Raw genomic sequence first — 20862 nt, 5'->3', positions numbered from 1 at the left:
CAGATGCCAAAACACTGCACAGCTGTTTGTAATACAGTGAGACAGGATTCAAAACTCTCTGTAGTGATCTTATAGGAATGAATGAGGATGAAGTGCTGTCTGTCTGAGCCTGAGGGGGTTTGTGAGCACAGAGTGTTTCCTTCCCTGTTTTGAGTGCAGTGAAAAGATAAAGGCAGCTTGGTGTCTAACCTTTTCCCAGGCGTAGGATGAGCTGACAGGGATGTTGTTGCCAAGGATAACCTCCAACCATTGTTCTGGAGTTGGGTGTTTCCTGCCTTTTTTGTCCTTTAATGAGCCATCCTCTAGCACATTAGCATAAAGCCAGTAATGCTGCAGAGGCAAGACAAACAATCACATATGGTGTCAGAGGAAAGCTTTATCACATACTCAATGTCGCTGTTAATATGTGAAATGTAAATGGCAGCCGATAAATCTTATTGGTCAAAACTTGACCTAAGCAGACACATCTTGTCATGCTACATCACATGTGAAAGCTCCACATATGGATGAACCTGTGGATGAACCAACTTCATGAGGAAAAGTAAAAGGTGTTGTCTGATCTATATTCAGCATAAGGAACATGTAATTATTGCCTTTACTGTCATCAGGCGAGACATTGGGATAAAATGTTTTTCTCTATGAAGAGGAATGTTACACAACATCAGCCTGATATCTGTATTATGGAGAGGTGACACATATTGTTGATCATTTCAAGTATATGGGCATAATTATTGATTCTAACTTAAGTTTTAAAAAACACGTAAAAAAGATCTCCAACTGTGAAAGAGATAGTTTAGCTAATTTTAGACATATAAGACACCAGTTACCAATAGCAACTACTAAACTGTTTTTGCATTCAATGATCTTCTCACATTTATCTTACTGTTCTACAAGCTGGTCCCAGGCAGGTGGGATTACACTAAACCCCTTATGTACCCTTTACAACAAGCTGTGAAAGTTCTTGACAAAAAAACAAGAAACTACCATCACTGCACCATCATAAATAAACACAACCTATTAACTTTTGACCGTTTTCTCTGTTTTGCAGACATGTGCCTGATATATGAATTGACCCATGATCTTGCACCACCCCCACTCAAGCAATGTGTGTCATTTTGCAGAGATAATGTAAGGGTCTCCAGGGCTTCTGTAAGAGGTGACTGTTACACTCAATTTAGGAAGACTACATTTGGTCAATCAGCTTTTTCATTTACAGCAGTAGAAAAGTAGAACTTAATTCCACTTCCCATTAGAGATTGTACAAGTCTCAGCAGTTTTAAAATGTCCTGAAAGACTTGGCTGAAGGTGAAACAATTATGGAATGTATATTTTGTATTGATAGTATTGTCTATATTGTCCTTTTATCTCCCTTGCCCAGGGACCACAGATGTAAATTAGCTGTATAGCTAACTCTGGTACAGGGCTTTAACTGTGCATGGTCCCTGACAAATAAACTACTAAAATAAAAAAATAAAATATTTCAGGGTTGACAACAGGCTGTTACAAATTAATTATGGTTTAATGAGACGAGCTGTGCCTAACCTTAACAAAAAAACTCACAAGACTTCCAACTTCCATAACTCCCCTCTGGATGAGCGAAGAGAGATGTTTGCTGTTGTCTTCAGCTCTTGTCTGTATCAGAGCATTGTTTCCTTTCATCTGAAAGTTGATGTGTTGTAAAGTGTTTCCTGCCTGTGGGGCACTGCTCTGATAGCTAACGACGCTCGCATTCATTGCTGAACGAACAGGAGGCGTGGGAAATGTAAGGATCGATCCTAACACACTGGTCCGTGTCAATGGTTCAAGGCTTTCTTTTCTATGACCATTTGGACCGCAGCTGTGTTCTTCTCTAGCTTTATAAGAGACCGGCGTGGAGACCAGATCTGGCTGCTGTCTCACTACTGTACTATCCTGATGGTTGGGAGGCTGAGTGGAAAGTTTGGCCTTCATGGTTACAAACTTCTCTACCAAATGCGATTGCAACTGGAGGATCTCCTTCAAGTTCCTCTGACGTGAAGCGAGGGAGGCGAGTTGACTTTTCAACACACGGTGCCGAAGGTAGTCGGGCACACTCCTGCACAGAGAATCAAACAACACGACTGTTAATTAGATCACAATGGCAACACTAACCTTAAGGTTGACAGCCGTGTCTTTCAGAGAACTGAATAAAAGAATGCATAAACGGTCAGAAAAGACAGAAACGCATAAACATCACTAAACATTCACTGAATTTCTACTTCTACTGTACAGATGCCATTGAACAGAGAAAGGTAAGACTGAAGGCAGCTACACACCGGGCCGACAATCGGCCGTTGGACAGTCTGGCGAGGTCAGTGACTCGAGTCTGTTCGGTGTGTTCCGTGCCGTCGTCCGTTGGAGGAGCTGTCGGCCTTCATTTTGGCCGACATGACATGCTCAGTCGGAGACAGGGCAGTCGGGACTCACCCAGAAATGGCAAGTGGGATGAGTGACTAAGCCTCTCAAAATCTGATGAAAATCTTTTAAACTGACCTTTGTTGATCTGAAATGAAGACAGATTCAGCAACTGCACGGCCTATTTCTCTCTTAAAATGTTTTCAGAAACACGTTTCAGTGAACTATCTTAGTACAATATGTACATATTATATATCGTATTCTGAATGAGTCGCCATTAATGGCCGGTTGAAAAATCCAAAATCCGGAAGCAGCAGCCAGACCCATGTGATGCGTTGTATTTTAAACACAATGATCTTGAGAAAAATTTAAACCCACCACTGCGAGACCTGGGTTTTGTTTTTATTTTTGGCTATCACTCATTTTACTCACCATGTGCAGAGATCTGGTGATGAAATGATGTTGATGAAACACTATTATCTAAACGACTTAAACTGTGGACTTGTTTGTGTGCTGGAACTGTAATGCTGCGTTTCATAGTCACCATATGTCCTCTGATCTTAGTAAGGACTTTTTTTGTGATTAACAATTTATTTTTAAAACAAAATACAAAACATACAACTCGTAACATGAACAAATTTCCTTCTGTCACCCACCCAGACAAAATTTAAGAAAATATGACACAGTTACTTCAATATTCCAGACCATTCAACAAAACAGTAACAACATAGACAATAAACCAAATAAACATATGTATAAATGACAACACCATAAGCCCATCATACACATCTCTCCCCAAGCACAAAGCTTCTTAGGAGCCCTCCAGAAAGTTCAGCTACTTTCCCCATTTTCTAGTATAGACATCCATCTGGCAAACTGTTTATATGACATCTGTCAGAGGTTATCATGTATCTCAGTAAGTACTTTGTTCATAATCATCATGAATGATCAAAAGTAAGGTTACAAAAATAAACTGCACAAAAACCTCCCCCATTAAAGATGTTCAATTGTAATTTCTTTGATCCTAGTGCTGCCCTACTCTATCTTGCTTCAACATACTGTACTGACACTCATTTCAAGAACATTTCTTAAGCTTTAAAGGGAGACTGCCCTGGGATCATTTTGTAAATTATTGTTCTTGTCTGAAGAAAAATAAGGGGTGTTGTAGTGGTTCTGTAGTGCCATGTTCTGAGAATAAAGCACTGTGTAACACAATATAGTTTGCTGCTGGCAAAGCTTCACTGAAGTCAAGCATGAGATAAGTTCCTGAACTAACCGGGATTTTTGGGCAAGGTTCTCCTTCTCCATACGGTGTTTGCTGAGCACCTCCATCAGCACATTCTGGATCTGTGTTAGAGCAGCGTTATATCTGCCTGAAAAACAACAAAGCAACAGTCAAGGATACAAATTCAGAGTCTTTCTGGTTGTCCTCTATTTGAAAGCAATCTGACCATGTTTTGCATATCCTCTTATTTGCATGAGTATTACCAGCTGGATATGCTGTGATCTTAATGGCTATTTATGGTGTATAATTCTCTTTCTGTGCACATCAAACATTAACAGCTGCTCTACCTGCATCCTCTGGACCTGTTAGAGGCCAAGTCCATATCTCTAATAGTTTCTTCCCCATCTCCTCCAAAACTGCTGTTATGGCCTCTGGATGACTCAGCTATAAAAAGAGTTAATTAGTAAAAAAATCACATCAATGCTGCAAAACCAGTGAAGCCTTCAATAAAGTGATGCTGCACGTCTCCTGAAGAGAAGGTTGAAATCAAATGAATGGACATGTGCCATAAATGGTTAACAAGGCCTATTTGTCCATGTGACACAAATGCACACTTGAGAGCCCTCACATAATCCGTGGTGGTGTCTTTCTTCCTCAGCTGAATGTCACCAGGCTCTCTGGCTCCGTCTCTGTCACCTGATTCTCTGGATTGCTTATTTGCCTTGTTAAAGCTGCTCTGGCAGGAGAGTTGCTGGTGGCACCGAGCCTCTGAAGATGGGTCACCTGAAAGAATCCTGCACTCAGAACTCAGGTGAAATCAACACTCTACTCTCACTCAAGTCTTAAGTTTTTCTATGCTTGATATGAGCAATAGATCCAACACAATTTACATATGGATTTTGACACAAATTGTTTCCAAAAATACAACTTGAAAATGGTTTCAGAGAAGATGCCCCGCATAGACCACACTCAAGTGCACACATTGTCTTGTAAACTGGACAACATGACAGGCCTGAGTGAGGACTCCATGATGACTCAAAGCGATTTGGTCTCAAATCTAAAACATTTGTCTGGGACAGACAAACGATGGGTAGTCTGTCCTAGGCTTAAATCAAACGCCTGCCAACATTATCTTCTTCTATGCTGTCCATCAGTATGCTCAAAACATGAACATAGTTGTTGCTGTGGTCCAAGAAGAAATGTTTCAGAGCCACTTTTCAAGAATACAGGAGGTGAGTGTTTGACCCAGTCTTTTAGTGGAGTACGAGCTATGGTTGCAAAATGCATCTGCTGCACTACTGTTGCAGTACTGAGACTATTTACTATGAATCATCGTTTCTGTATCTCAGAGTAAAAGGCTTACATGACATTTGCTCTGCAGAGACTGATTCCTGAAGTCCAGCATGGAAAGCGTGAGCTACTCACCTGGTTGTTCTTGATGTGTAGGCGCCTCACGAGGCAGCTCATGTATAACAGAAGGTCCTGGGAAAGAGAGCAGCTCTTTCATGGTCTCGTCCTCTGCCATGTCCATTGCACTCCGGCCACCGACAGTCCTGTCACTGGGGTTGGCCCCATGCTGGAGGAGAAGCTTCACTACCTACACCACACACATGCATTTCACAACAGCTTGTCAGACAATGATTCTGTGTTCCACATCAGCAGTGTAACAAGGAAGATGAATCATAGCTTTTTCATCACAAAATCCAGTAAGTGATCAACAAAACCACAGCTGATTTCACAACTGTCAACTATATTGTCATGTTCAAAGTAAAAGAAAGCGGCAGACCACACTGCAGTCATGTGATCCTTCACTAGTTTAAACCAGGGCCGCGTTCAGAACCGACAAACATGACACGTTTTTTATAACTGAAACGGGGGTGAGTGAACACCCTGGTGTGTGCGCAAGCGCTCTGCCTTTTTATTACCACGAGTTTACATACATGTCTCTGCTGACTAGGTTTCACCTGTGACACAGCAAACAAACGAGAGACACACCAACCAAACAAGAGAAAACATATCTCGTTTCACAACATTCAGAGGAAACATGTCGTTCAACACGGAAATTGGAGCACAAATGGTTTCCGTTCACCGTTTTGTGATTGAATGTGGCCCAGGGGTTACTGCATAGACTGTGTGTGAAGACTGTGAGTGAAGCCAAATGGCCCCCTGGTGGCTGGCTGCAGTATAGGTCATAAGCCCCGTCCCCTCCATTTTAACAGAAAGGGACCAAACAAAAAAATTAAAGTACACCTCAAATAAATGTTTCACAAAAGATGGTTTCCGTCATTATGGGTAGTTCTGATCGCGCTGATGTTTGTTCAAGTGTTAATTTTTCTGATCAGTTTGGTTTTTTATTAGTTATTTGATGCTTTAAAAAGGGGCTGATATTTCACTATTGACAGCCGGGATTGCTCGGGCAGGTGTATGGGTGATAACTACTGTGCAGACTTAAAATTACAAGATGGGAGAGCCTGTATCAGGGAGATTTTGGCTTCACTTTGTACAGCTGGAGAAAGTGGAGACAAGGTGGCTATCTTTATTTACAGTCTATGGTTGGAATGTACATTTACTGGGCAACTGGAGAGTGTCCCAACAAAACATGACGGATAGCAGCATTACCCAATGGGCATCATGCATCATATAAACTGTTGTAAGCTTTGGGAGTGCATTAACATCTGTCCAAGTCCTGCAATATGTTCCTCGCTACGGACGACTTTAGACTCTGTTGCTCCCCTCAAAAAGAAGACGATGAAGCAAAGGAAACTAGCACCTTGGTATAACTCCCAAACTCGCAAATTAAAACAAACCTCGTGAAAACTTGAAAGTAAATGGCGTTCCACCAAACTGGAAGAATCTCGTGTGGATTGGCAAGATAGTCTAAAAAATTATAGGAGGGCCCTCAGAAATGCCAGATCAGACTATTACTCATCACTAATAGAAGAAAATAAGAACCCAAGGTTTCTTTTCAGTACTGTAGCCAGGCTGACAGAGAGTCATAGCTCTATTGAGCCATCTATTCCTATAGCTCTGAGTAGTGACGACTTCATGAGCTTTTTTAATGATAAAATTATAACAATTAGAGATAAAATTCATCACCTCTTGCCCTTAACTTCTAATGGTTCACCATTAAACGCAGGACTGCTAGAAAGAAAGACAAGACCTAACATATACTGCTTTTATCCTATAGACCTTCAACAATTAATGTTAAAAGTAGGGCTGTCAAATGAGAAAAAATTTGTAATCGCGATTAATCGCTGAATTTCTATAGTTAATAGCGATTAATCGCTGAATTTCTATAGTTAATAGCGATTAATCGCTGAATTTCTATAGTTAATTGCGATTAATCGCATGTTTTATCACATGATTAAAATTCTATTATTTTGCATTTCAGAACAGTTTTTAAGTCCATATTAACAATGGAAAGCAATTCTTACCAGTGGATCTTGATTGGGAATCAAATGAATGCAAAGAAAGTTACTTTATGAACTTGATTTTAAGATTTGTAATTATTTATTTACTGTAAACAAAAGAAAAATGTGTGAATCTGTCATTATTGCACAATTCCTCCAAGTACCTAACTAAAAAACTAAAAATCCCTATCCTTACCAGAGTCCATATAGTGTTTAGTAACTCCTAAATAATGTTGATTCCTCACTGACGTCCAGTCATCACGGTTAATGAGACAGCGTTTGAGTCAAGTCTGAAGTCAGCTGTTTGTGCGACTTAAGTGTGACTCAAGTCCGAGTCTTGGACTTGAGTCCCCATCTCTGTCATCCACAGGTCGGCAAGTAGCACTCTCCAAAATAGTGCTTTACCTGAGTGGGTAGCATGCTAGCAGGTAGCATCACGTTAACTGTACTACTATGCTTAGCTCCGTAGCTGGTAGCTCAAGCTTGACATGCTTCGGTGATATTTTAATTCGGCTTTACACAATGTGCATATGGCTTTCGACTTGTCTACGAGCCGTCCGGGAGTTTTGGAAAATAAAAAGCTCCATTCAGGATTTCATTGCTGCTGTGTTTCTCCATCATGCCTGCAGCCTGCAGCAGCAGGATGTGTTAGGAGGAAGTGGCAGCTTGATGATAAGTAACGGTGCTGCAAAGGGTCAAAATAGTAGCCTGTTATTAGGCACGACGCAAAGCCGAGTGAAGTGTAAAATAAATTAATAAATGCCGGCATGCGATTAAAAAAAATGAATTGCATCGCGTCGGCCCTTAATCGCATCGCGATTAACGCGTTAACGCTGACAGCCCTAGTTAAAAGTCTCTTCAGCTAAGCCATCTACCTGTCTCTTAGACCCCATCCCAACGAGGCTACTTAAAGAAGCGTTACTCATGGTTAACACTTCATTACTAGATATGATCAATATGTCTTTATTAACAGGTTATGTACCACAGTCATTTAAAGTAGCTGTGATAAAACCTCTTCTGAAAAAAACCACCCTTGATCCTGAGGTCTTAGCCAACTATAGACCTATATCTAACCTTCTCTTTCTCTCCAAGATCCTTGAGAAAGTAGTCGCTAATCAGTTACGTAATTTTCTACATAGGGTTAGTTTATTTGAGGACTTTCAGTCAGGATTTAGAAAGCATCATAGCACAGAGACGGCACTGGTGAAAATTACTAACGAAAAATAATGCAAGTTTTTTTGGTCCCAACATTACTGAAAACATTTAATTGGGTGATGGCATATAAGATAGTCCCACCCTCTTGGAGGGAAGCAATAATCTCTATCATCCCAAAAGAAGGAAAAGATAGACTGCAGTGTAGTAGCTATCGCCCAATTAGTGTTCTGAATATAGACTATAAGTTGTTCACCTCTATTATGTCAAGAAGATTGGAAACCATTTTACCAGGGCTAATACATAAAGATCAGACAGGTTTCATCAAACACAGACAGACTCAAGACAACATTAGAAGGGGTTTACACATATTGAGGCAGGTGGATAAGCAAAAATTAGAGACCTTAGTTTTGAGTTTGGATGCCGAAAAAGCATTTGATTAAGTGAGGTGGTCCTTTTTATACAAGGTGCTTGAGAAATTTGGTTTTGATAAATCTGTAATTGAGGTTATTTCAGGGTTATACAATAACCCAACTGCAAGGATCAAAATTAATGGAGACCTCACTGAATCATTTGTACTGGAGCGCGGGACTCGACAAGGGTGTTGCATCTCGCCTCTCCTCTTCGCCTTGTTTATCGAACCTTTAAGCCAGTGGATCAGGCAGAGAAAGGATATAACTGGAATAGGTACAGTAGGAGGGGAACAAAAATTGGCACTTTTTGCTGATGATTTACTATTGACTATATCTTATCCCACTCAGGTGGTTCCTAAAATCATTAAACTATTATTAAACTATGGCTCTTTTTCAGGGTACAAGGTTAATGTAGATAAAACACAGGTATTAACTCTGAACTATACCCCTCCAGAAGAAGTCAAGAATAGTTATAAATGGAAATGGGGGGCAGAAAGTATCAGGTATTTAGGGGTGGTATTGCACCGAGACTTTTCTAAAATGTTTGAAGCTAATTATGGCCCTCTGAATAAGGCAATTAAATCGGATATACAAAGATGGAATAACATTCCTTTTTTGGACTTACATTCTAGGATCGATTCAATAAGAGTAAATATTCTCCCCCGATTGCTTTACCTATTCCAGTGTTTACCAATTTTCATAGAGTGGGATAGAATGCTGTCAAAATATATTTGGAAAGGGAAAAAATCCAGAGTTAAGTATAAAACCTTACAATTGAAGAAGGATAAAGGAGGTCATGGTCTCCCTTGTCTACAAGCATATTACTGTGCTGCACAGTTAAGACCATTAATATGTTTGTGTTCTTCATATTACACCGCAGGATGGAAGGTTGTGGAGGGGACAAATATTAAAGCAATACCAGTTCAAGCTTTATTAGCAGACATCAAACTGCAGAATAAGATTCGCTTAATAGACGAACCCATTTCACATGTAATGATAGCAGCCTGGAACGAAGCAATTGAGACTTGTGGATTGGAAGACACTTCAAAAATTTTAAAATGGTGTGCATACGATTCAGATTTTACCCCAAATCAGTATGATGATAGATTTAAGAACTGGATTTTAAAAGGATTGACTGACTATTATTCATTTGTTCATAAGGGGGCACTCCAATCTTTTGAATCCTTGCAAAGAAAGCATGGACTAGGCTCTGCTGACTTCTTCAGGTATCTTCAGATCAGGCACTATTTTAACCAGAAATTGAAAGTGAATTTAAACAATCTAGGATTCGTGGGTACATTTATATCATTAACTACAAATTCAGGAGCACACAATAAAATTATATCTAGGTTATACAGCAGCATCCTGCGGTGTAAAAAAGACAACACACTCTATGTTAAAACGAGGTGGGAAAAAGAAGGAAACTTGAGAATCACAGAGGAATGTTGGGAACATACATGCAAAATACAATGGGTTTCAACTGGTTCTAATGTATGGCGTGAATTTTGTTGGAAAAGTATAATGAGATTTTTCATCACCCTGGTTCAGAAGAGGTATCGGGGCAATGGAGATGCTTGCTGGAGATGTGGGGGGTGTGGTGCTAACCATTACCACATTTTTTGGGACTGTCGAGTTATTTCTCCGTATTGGTCTAAAATTCATGAGCATACACAGAATGTTTTTGCATTTGTTTTTCCATTTGCTTTTGAAACCTTATATCTCAGCAACATTTCAACAGATCAATTGGATTCAAAGGACAAGAAACTTCTTTACATCTTACTGGCAGCAAGTAAAAAGGCTCTAACGAGGAGATGGCTCAAACCAGAACCACCAACAACTGAGGACTGGATTAACATTGTGCACGAGATCTACACAATGGAAAAACTGTCCTTTTCACTCAAATTGCAGAGGGACACTTTCTATAGGATATGGTCCAAGTGGGCGGAATATGTTAAGCCGATTAGATCAGACTTTGTGTAGACACTGCTGCCTCTTACTAATTTTGCACAGATTTTCAATTTTAAATGAATACCACTAACTTAAATAATATGGAAGAAAATTGGCTCCCCCGCCATCCGCACTTGAGTTCTGTTGTTCTTGTATTAAAAGTTTAAAACGGTAAAGCAATGTAATATACTTAATATGTCATACAATTGTAAAATTCAATATGCTTTTCCAATAAAAGATAAATAAAAAAAATAAAAAAATAAAAATTACTAACGACCTTCTAACTGCTTCAGACAAAGGACTTGTCTCCATACTTGTCTTATTAGATCTTAGTACTGCATTCAACAGTATTGACCATACCATCCTGTTACAGAGACTGGAACACTTAGTTGGCATTAAAGGAATCGCATTAAGCTGGTTTAAGTACTATTTCTCTGATCAATCTCAATTTGTTAATATTAACGATAAATCCTCCAGGTACGCTAAAGTTAGCCATGGCGTCCCACAAGGCTCAGCGCTTGGACCAATTCTTTTCACCTTATATATGCTTCCTCTAGGCAATATTATTAGGAAACACTCAATTAACTTTCACTGACAAAGAGGCTAGTGTGAGAGGGATGCCAGGACTTTGGTTCTCTATGGACATGTGGAAAGTGTTGCTGAAACCTATACTCTACATGGTTAGAGTACATTTTATTTAGAGTTTCTTGATCACCTGATAGTTTCCAGACATAACAGCATCATTTAGGGGTGTGACACCATCAAAGCTTCTGGCGTTGACATTGGCTCCAGCCTTCAGCAGCTCCTTAACCACTGCCTCGTCACCCAGAGAAGCCTCATGGAGGGCTGTCCAGCCTGACAATTTAGGTTAACATTTACTGAGAAGAGTGAGTTTTGTGTTTGACTGAGTTATTAATTGTTTCATTAGTTACAGATATGTCAGAATACAGAAGTGATCAAGTGAAAATAAACAAGTGTCTAAGCTGTGACAAACCTGCATAATCCTCCATGTTGACACTGATCCCAGCCTGAATCAGCATTTTGACTTGTTCCAGATCATTTTTCTTGCATGCTTTGTGCAGAAGATTCTCTCCCTTTGCATCTCGCTTGTTAAGTCGCTTCTTGGTGAATTTCAGACATTGCGAAGCCTTTGCTAATTTGAAGATGAATAAAATCAAGATAGGAATAGATCCAACACAACTGACACTTTTTGAGAGACAACAATCTGTTACACTGGGAAGCTACAATTCTGAGTTTTTAACCGTAACAAAAGGTGTTTCAACAGGGCTCATGGATCCAGTTATCCATCTATATCAATAACATAATTTCATCTTTAGTAAACTGTCGTATGACCATCTGTACGCAGATGATACAGTGCTGCACTATGTTGCTGATTCTGTTCATCTAGCAATTAAAAACTTACAGCGTTCCATTAATATTCTACAAGAGGCTCTTAAAGACCTGAGACTTGCACTAAACGCTGATGAATCAAAGTTTATGCTATTTTCCAGAGCCAGAGATATGGATTATACTAACCTTAATATTTTCACTATGAACAGATTTACGATCGAAAGAGTCACAGAATATAAATGTCTTGGCATCTGGAATGACGAAAACCTCTTCTTCAAATTTCACATTTTAATCTTGTGTGCCGACTCAGGCAAAAAGTTATCTATTTCTAAAGAAACAAAAGCATCTTTCCCATGTTTTGTAGGAAAAAGGTTTGTTGAGGCAGTTTTGATGTCAGTCTTGGACTATGGTGATGTGATTTATAGACATGCATCCTTTTCAACTCTTAAATCTCTGGAGTAGAGTCTATCACTCTGCCTTGAGATACATAACCAGTCATGTCTATGATACACATCATTGTATTTTATATGAAAGTGTTGGGTGGTCTTCTCTCCAAGAAAGACGAGCTACTCATTGGTATCTCTTTATTTATTATGTTCTTGTTGGGAAACTACCACACTAGCTTACAGAACTTCTCTGTTACTCAGAGAAACATTATCAGACTCACTCTGTTGACTGGCTTTTGCTTCATGTTCCACAAGCTCGGTCTGAACTTGGAAAAACTGCTTTTAACTTTAGTGCACCTGACTCCTGGAACAAATTAAAGCACTTCCTTAAAATCAACTCACTTGTGCCTTTTGGACGATTTAGAAATCTGGTTTTAAACCTGCAAACTTCTACTTGTACTTGCTTTGCATAATTGTACTTTTGTTTGTATCCTACAAATTTATTTATCAAATCATATTTTATAAACGACACACCTGATTAGTAGACAAATCCAGCTGGAAAGACATGATTTTATTAATGATATTATTCAGTGAAAACACAAGTCATTATGTGTGTGTTTTCATGGATGTATTTCTGTGTCAAACTAGTTTTCATTGTGTTCCAACTAACTAGAACTTCTGTCGTAGCATCTGGTAAAAAGCTCATGACAATGTCAGGACGCGTCTTGTAAACTGGACAACATGACAGGCCTGAGTGAGGACTCCATGACGACTCAAAGCGATTTTGTCTCAAATCTAAAATATTTGTCTGGGACAGGCACAAGTTGGGTGGTTTGTCCTAGGCTTTAAGGAGTGCTCCACTGACAACCTTGGTTTTCAGTATCAAACGCCTGCCAACATTATCTTCTTCTATGCTGTCCATCAGTATGCTCAAAACATGAACATAGTTGTTGCTGTGGTCCAAGAAGAAATGTTTCAGAGCCACTTTTCAAGAATACAGGAGGTGAGTGTTTGACCCAGTCTTTTAGTGGAGTACGAGCTATGGTTGCAAAATGCATCTGCTGCACTACTGTTGCAGTACTGAGACTATTTACTATGAATCATCGTTTCTGTATCTCAGAGTAAAAGGCTTACATGACATTTGCTCTGCAGAGACTGATTCCTGAAGTCCAGCATGGAAAGCGTGAGCTACTCACCTGGTTGTTCTTGATGTGTAGGCGCCTCACGAGGCAGCTCATGTATAACAGAAGGTCCTGGGAAAGAGAGCAGCTCTTTCATGGTCTCGTCCTCTGCCATGTCCATTGCACTCCGGCCACCGACAGTCCTGTCACTGGGGTTGGCCCCATGCTGGAGGAGAAGCTTCACTACCTACACCACACACATGCATTTCACAACAGCTTGTCAGACAATGATTCTGTGTTCCACATCAGCAGTGTAACAAGGCAGATGAATCATAGCTTTTTCATCACAAAATCCAGTAAGTGATCAACAAAACCACAGCTGATTTCACAACTGTCAACTATATTGTCATGTTCAAAGTAAAAGAAAGTGGCAGACCACACTGCAGTCATGTGATCCTTCACTAGTTTAAACCAGGGCCGCGTTCAGACCCGACAAACACAACATGTTTTTTTAAAGTGAAACGGGGGTGAGTGAACACCCTGGTGTGTGCGAGAGAAACCTTATCTCAAAGCCGTTTTACAACATTCAGAGGAAACATGTCGTTAAACACGAAAACCGGAGCAAAACAGAGATTGAATGTGTTCCAGGGGTTATTACATAGACTGTATAAGTAAAGCCAACCCATCTGGATAGCCCCCTGGTGGCTGGCTGCAGTAGTCTATATCCATGACGTTCCACTTTTGGATTGCTCCGTTGCTGACGGAAATTCCGCCGGATTTCACTCATTTAGGCCGGACCAGACGGATTGGTGCTTAGCACCGCCCAAGACAATTGTGATTGGTTTAAAGAAATGCCAGTAAACCAGAGCATGTTTTTCTCCCATCCAGGAATGCTGTGTGGAGTAGCCAGACCCTCCTCCGCAGCGCTGGGGAGGAAGGTCTGGCAAAGCCAGACTGGCGGATGGAACAAGGACCAAACTAAAAAATCAAACTACACTTAAAATAAATGTTTCCCAAAAGACGGTTTCTGTCATTTTGGGTAGTTCTGATCACGCTGTTTGTTCGAGTGTTCATTTTTCTGATCAGTTTGTTTTTTTATGTGAAACTCCAACTTCTTTAAGAAAACCTCAATTGAAAACCATATGTGTAACATAAAAACAATATTTAAACAAATGACTTAGTTAACCCCAGGGACATGCTTTTCATGAAGACAAGAAATAACATTCAGACAAAGAGGCTAGTGTGAGAGGGATGCCAGGACTTTGGTTCTCTATGGACATGTGGAAAGTGTTGCTGAAAACTATACTCTACATGGTTAGAGTACATTTTATTTAGAGTTTCTTGATCACCTGATAGTTTCCAGACATAACAGCATCATTTAGGGGTGTGACACCATCAAAGCTTCTGGCGTTGACATTGGCTCCAGCCTTCAGCAGCTCCTTAACCACTGCCTCGTCACCCAGAGAAGCCTCATGGAGGGCTGTCCAGCCTGACAATTTAGGTTAACATTTACTGAGAAGAGTGAGTTTTGTGTTTGACTGAGTTATTAATTGTTTCATTAGTTACAGATATGTCAGAATACAGAAGTGATCAAGTGAAAATAAACAAGTGTCTAAGCTGTGACAAACCTGCATAATCCTCCATGTTGACACTGATCCCAGCCTGAATCAGCATTTTGACTTGTTCCAGATCATTTTTCTTGCATGCTTTGTGCAGAAGATTCTCTCCCTTTGCATCTCGCTTGTTAAGTTGTTTCTTGGTGAATTTCAGACACTGCGAAGCCTTTGCTAATTTGAAGATGAATAAAATCAAGATAGGAATAGATCCAACACAATTTACATATGGATTTTGACAGTTTTCGAGAGACAAAAATCTGTAACATTGGGAAGCTACAGTTCAGACAGTTTTTAACCGAAACAAAAGGTGTTCCACAGGGCTTAATCTTGGGTCCAGTTGCTTTAAATATGATTCAAATCAGGATAAAACATGACTTATCAGAGGGGAAAGTACTTTCAATTACAGTGATCATATACATATTATTGGGACATTTTCTCGTTATTACCAGATGCAAAATGATTCAGTTTTTACAAGTAACTTCTTGTCAACATATCGCTTTATCTCTTCATTTCACAAAACTTTCTCATTTTTCAGTTATTAATTGCCTTGATTCACACACACACACACACACACACACACACACACACACGTAAAATTTCTCTATGCCTAATTCAGGCATGGTGCCTGAGAACTTTAAAGGGATACTTCACCGATTTAGCATTAAGCTTTGTATCAGTAGAAACCTGGTAGTATTTTTGAATGACTGTGCTTCCCTCCCTCATGTCCCCCTGAGACCAGAGATCTCTGTATTGTGGGTCTAGAAAAAAGCCTCCGATGACGCAAAAATCATTGTTTTCCGTCATCGGAAGATTTTTTGCCCTGAGGCTATGGACTACAGCCAGTAATAGGAGCTACTTCTGCATGTTTTCAACCCGCCCATAGGGGGTTGGACTGTCGTCTTTACACGAAGATTGCCGAAGCAAAACGAGTGTCAGCCGTCTTGAAGGTGCGCTAAACAGGCTCCGTCTTTTTAGAAGAAAACTTTTACAACAATTATGTGCATTCAAACTAAAGCACACGTGTACCACCAGGATACATACCGGTACAGATCGGAGAATATGCAGGACACTTTATTACAGACGGAATACTCCACACACTACGCAAGCTTTGCCTGCTACGGAAACCAGCACCTCAGCCTGCAGTGTCGCCCGATGAAAATAGCCGGGGAAAGGGACCTCGACAGCGGTGTGCAGAAGTTCAAGGTGAGCTAGATGGAAAGCTAACGCTAGCAGGCCAGCTGTTCCATCAATCCTGCTTGCAAGTGTCCTCTCATTAGACAACAAACTGGACTACATCCAACTTCAACCAAAATCCCAACGAGAGTTCAGAGACTGCTGTGTTTTTGTTGTTGTGGAAACATGGCTGAACAACAGTGTACGGGACTATCCAGCTACCAGGCCTGCTGCTCTGTCGCTGGGTAAGACTAGTCGAGGTGGGCTGTGTTAACACAGACTGCCTGGTGCAGAAATAGTTTGCTTGTATCCAACTAACTGCTAACCAGAGATGGGAAGTAACGAAGTACAAATACTTCGTTACTGTACTCAAGTAGATTTTTCAGATATTTTTACTTTACTATATTTTTTGTGGCGACTTTTTACTTTTACTCCTTACATTTTAACATGAATATCGGTACTTTCTACTCCTTACATTTTACAAAATTGGCTCGTTACTTTAGTTTTGTACAAGAGGTCGTCATGTCGGAGAATAGCACAGACACGCGCCTCAATGCGAGCGGGCGCGCGCGACACACGGAGCAAAAAGAAAAAGAGACTAGCTGTCCGGAGGATAATCAGTTGAGATCGTGTGTGTGTCCTTAAGAACTGTAAGTCGTATAACTTATGTTGTCAGTTCATTTAAGCCTGTTGTTGTATTGGTCTATAGTTCTGCAAATTTAAAGTAAGTTAGCTAGTGATTTTGTTGTTTGTGTTCTTCACCTGTTACCTAGGTTGCACGTTGCTTGATCTTAATAAAGCATCAAAGGAGAGAAGTTGTCTCCGTCCGTGTTTTAACAGACACACCTGGGGTGAAGTTGGAAACCAGAATCAGCTTTAAATACAGTCCAAATTTAGTCCTTACTAACAAGTTTCAAATAATTTCACTGGAGTTACCGTTATTTTCGCGTCGTCAATACCACATTCAATCTAATTGGATGGGAATATACTGTACGTTGCACTTGACACACCACTACAAGACGACTCAACAGATTCGGCGGCATTCTGCATTCATTCACGGCAAATCATTGCGTCTTGATGGTGGTAACGTTAGCACATATAGTATGGATGGTGACATGATTGAAAATGAAGAAATCAGCAGACAAGCAGCAAGACATCCTTGGCCGTATCTGAGAGAGATGTTTGAGATAGTAGGCATCAAGAATGACTCCTGGCCAATGTGCTGCGCAACTCTTAAAGTATGGGGAACTTCTTAATTAATGTCTGTTTAGTAATTCATATTTTATCCTTTATTTTCTTTCCAGAAGCCATATTTGAGCACACACACACACACATACATGTAGATTCCTTTAAATGTTAAGGGGAAGATTAAAAAAGAGAAACTGGATCTGTGAATTCTCACAGAATCACAACTGAATTCATAAATAGCTACTCAGTCAGAATCTTATTAACCTGGAGTCCCAGTCTCTGTCACAATAATCATATATGTCATGTTTTAGGCATATTGGCAGACATCCATTTAAAATGTAGCCAATGCCATATAAAGAGCCTTTTTTCCATGTCCTGAAGTTTCTTAGCTTGCACTCTAGTAACATTTGTGTGGTCCAGGTAGCTTTGCATAAAAAATGGTTGTCATTCGCAAAGCTACTTTTACTTTTATACTTTAAGTAAATTTCCAAACCTGTACTTTGTTACTTTTACTTGAGTAAATAAGTTAAATCAGTACTTTTACTTTTACCAGAGTATTTTTTTAACACAAGTATCTGTACTTCTACTTGAGTACGGGAAGTGAGTACTTTTGCCATCTCTGCTGTTAACTGCTGGTGGAGTTTGTGACTGTTAAATGCCGACCATTCTACATTCCACGCAAATTTACGGCTGTGTTTATAATCGTGTTTACAGCCCACCAAGCGCTGATGCTAGTATGCGTTAGCTGAACTTTATAGAGCCTATAATGTGTGTGCACAAGCTAAATGTAGCCTTTTTCGTTTCGTATGTCGTTTTTTTTTAATGCCGTTTTTATATATTTTAAATGTGTAAGACCACTTGAGCCACGGTGAAACGTTGTTTTGTGTATATGGTTGAAATGACAAAACACACTTGAGTTGAGTTGAATGCCTCACTGTCTGTCTCTCTGTAAACAGTAGGCATGGCTTGGGAGTGGACTCTAAAGCAGCAAAGCAAGTGCATTCTGGGATTTGGTGTCTTTCATCCATATGAGCCAAAAACACATTTTCTGGCTTTTCTCAGCCTAGAAGGCACAAATTTCTAAAAGGTTTTCACATTTCTACTACATAAGTGACCCAATTTAAAGATATATTCGTCTTTCCAACGGTGAACTATCCCTTTAAGTCCTGCATTTTACATTTCCTTAATGCAATCCTGGATAGTATAATGATAATAAAACCCTGAACCTGTCTGGCCTTGTGTGAGTTGCTTGGAGGTGGCAGTGGGAAGGTAGAGCTCTAGTTTTTTTTTTTTATACACACAGTGATTGTGCATAGGCAAACAAACAAAATGAGAGCAGCCCCCAGCCATTTAGCCAACATGTCTACATCATCATGTTATACATTTATCAATCATACGACTGTTATATGCTACACTCTCTCTTCAGGCAATTATGGACATTTTCTTGTTTTAATACCAATTTGGAGTTTCTTGTTAGGACAACATACTGACTTCTCATGTTTAACAGGGTTCTTGCTGGTTTTAGTAAGTCAAATTTAAGACATTTTTAAGACATTTTAAGACCATAAAGACTGAAATTTAAGACCTACAAAACTGGCTAATTGGCGGAGTCTGTTGAAGGCATTTTGCGGCTAGCTTGTGTTTCTCCGCTCTGGCGTGTGACTCCAGCACCTTCACACACAGAGTCCCTAATTGAATAATTTTTTTACAAAGTTTGCAGCGTGCCTGGTACCTTGAGCTGGGTACCGCTTGTAACCAACAGCGGAAATCGCTGTGATCTAGCCATGTCTCGTTAAAAGTACATGTTCCCATTTTCCACACGTAGGCATAGCCGAACTTTAACAAACTCTGAGGAGACGCAGACGTATTTTGCGGGCAGGTATTGCATTTATCACGGGATTTGTAGTTTTATCACTGCGTACGTACCAACACCAATATCCCCCAGAAAGAATTCCAACACACCGAACCAACGTTCTGTGGGCAGCGTTCTGCTGGTTTTGTTACAGAGCAAAGACTCTAGAGCTCCGCTTTGTACGCTACGACTCCATACTTTCTCTTTCTGCAGCCAGCGTTTCTGGAAATGAACGAGAGTAAAACCTTTTTTAGACCTGACTAAATGAAATTTAAGACCTCGGATGAAAATCTGGCCGTTTTTAAGACGTTTTAAGGCCTTAAATTTAAAGTTCTGAATTTTAGACTTTTAAGACACTTTAAGACCCCGCGGGAACCCTGGTTTAAACAAAAAGTTTGTTTTAATGACATACGTTAATTTTTATGAAAATAACGAGAACGTTTAGAAAAATATATCAAGATAAAGTGTGTTGTTTCTTATAAAAATTGATTAATATGGTATCTAGTTATGACTCAGTTATTTCAGTGTACAAGCTTGTTAAGGTGTTATCGATAAAAAAAAAACAACAAATAGATATAGGATGAGACTGTACCGTTTATCGCTATATTTTGATGTTGCGTTACATAACCCGTTTCTTCCATAAGCCGTGCCAGTGTTTGCATCTCTCCTCTTTTACTCTCCGCATAACCCCGCCCCATGCTCCCTCTGCGTCTGTAAACTAACCATTGCTTTATGTACTCAGGGTGGTGCGTCGCTGCAGAATGTATATAGTGGAAACACAAAGAATATTTGGCGTTATTTCATTCATTAAAAATAATAGATTCTGGCCTGGCGAGGGTTCCTGTTGGCCTGGCGGCCCGCCAACACCCCACAAGTGAATCATTTTTGGGTGCTGGTGGGGCCGCTGACAATAAGCTGTTGTTTGGGCTAGCTGTGGCTTTGGGTGGACAGGAATGGAGCAGGAAGAGGCTGGGTGAGACAAGGTACCACATGTGGAGCCTGGTGCACCAAGACGCAGCAGTGAATTTTGTTGTCAAGTGTGCCCCAGTATGGGTGCCGAGATAGCTCAGTTGGTAGAGCGGGCACCCATATATAGAGGTTTACTCCTTGACGCAGCGGCCGCGGGTTCGACTCCGACCTGTGGCCCTTTGCTGCATGTCATTCCCTCTCTCTCCCCTTTCATGTCTTCAACTGTCCTGTCTATTAAAGGCCTAAAATGCCCAAAAAATAATCTTTAAAAAAAAAAAAGAAATGTGCCCCAGTATGTGTCCTCCTTTTGGTGGAACCATTGCCTCCAAAACGGAGGGTCAGATTAAGGATAATTGCCATGCAATCGTCCATTTCCTGCAGGCGAGTGGGAAATTGTGAAAAGGGACAAAGCATAAGCAAATTCTGGTGGAGTAACGGGGTGTTCAGGTAGAGGTACCCTTTAAGTACCTAAAAGCCTGACTGAATTACAACATTTAGCCAATTTCGTGGAAAAAATGTAGATGTCTATCGTGTCTCAGAGGTACAGAGGTATTATTTTTGGTTGTTAGCAAGAAACTACAAATGCCCCGATCATGTTTTTAGCCTCTTATCCGATTGTTGATCATCAATGAGCAATATCTGTCGATAAAGGGCAGATTTAGATAATGTTTGTGTTGTTTTGTTATA

At 40.2% G+C, this 20862-nt stretch overlaps 1 protein-coding gene across 2 annotated transcripts in view; it reads right to left on the bottom strand.

The window, feature by feature from the left end:
• LOC116050414 (ankyrin repeat domain-containing protein 31-like) overlaps window positions 1–20862 on the bottom strand; it is a 35270-nt gene that overhangs the window by 2998 nt on the left and 11410 nt on the right. The window contains exons 5-15 of one of the 2 annotated variants that reach the window (XM_035998986.1): window positions 15006–15164; window positions 14727–14866; window positions 13453–13624; window positions 11515–11673; window positions 11236–11375; window positions 5024–5195; window positions 4227–4381; window positions 3946–4042; window positions 3650–3746; window positions 1561–2074; window positions 190–330 (exon numbers count right to left, since the gene is read on the bottom strand). In XM_035998986.1, coding sequence (XP_035854879.1) covers window positions 190–330; window positions 1561–2074; window positions 3650–3746; window positions 3946–4042; window positions 4227–4381; window positions 5024–5195; window positions 11236–11375; window positions 11515–11673; window positions 13453–13624; window positions 14727–14866; window positions 15006–15164 — 1946 coding nt within the window. Of the gene's footprint in view, window positions 1–189; window positions 331–1542; window positions 2075–3649; window positions 3747–3945; window positions 4043–4226; window positions 4382–5023; window positions 5196–11235; window positions 11376–11514; window positions 11674–13452; window positions 13625–14726; window positions 14867–15005; window positions 15165–20862 lie in introns of both variants that reach the window. The other variant, XM_035998987.1, reaches the window with a different exon arrangement.

The sequence above is a fragment of the Sander lucioperca genome, chromosome 2 (assembly GCF_008315115.2).
Source record: "Sander lucioperca isolate FBNREF2018 chromosome 2, SLUC_FBN_1.2, whole genome shotgun sequence".
NCBI classification, from domain to species: domain Eukaryota; kingdom Metazoa; phylum Chordata; class Actinopteri; order Perciformes; family Percidae; genus Sander; species Sander lucioperca.
Note: the sequence above shows the minus strand (reverse complement) of the source record. Positions and strands in the feature narration are given on the sequence as shown.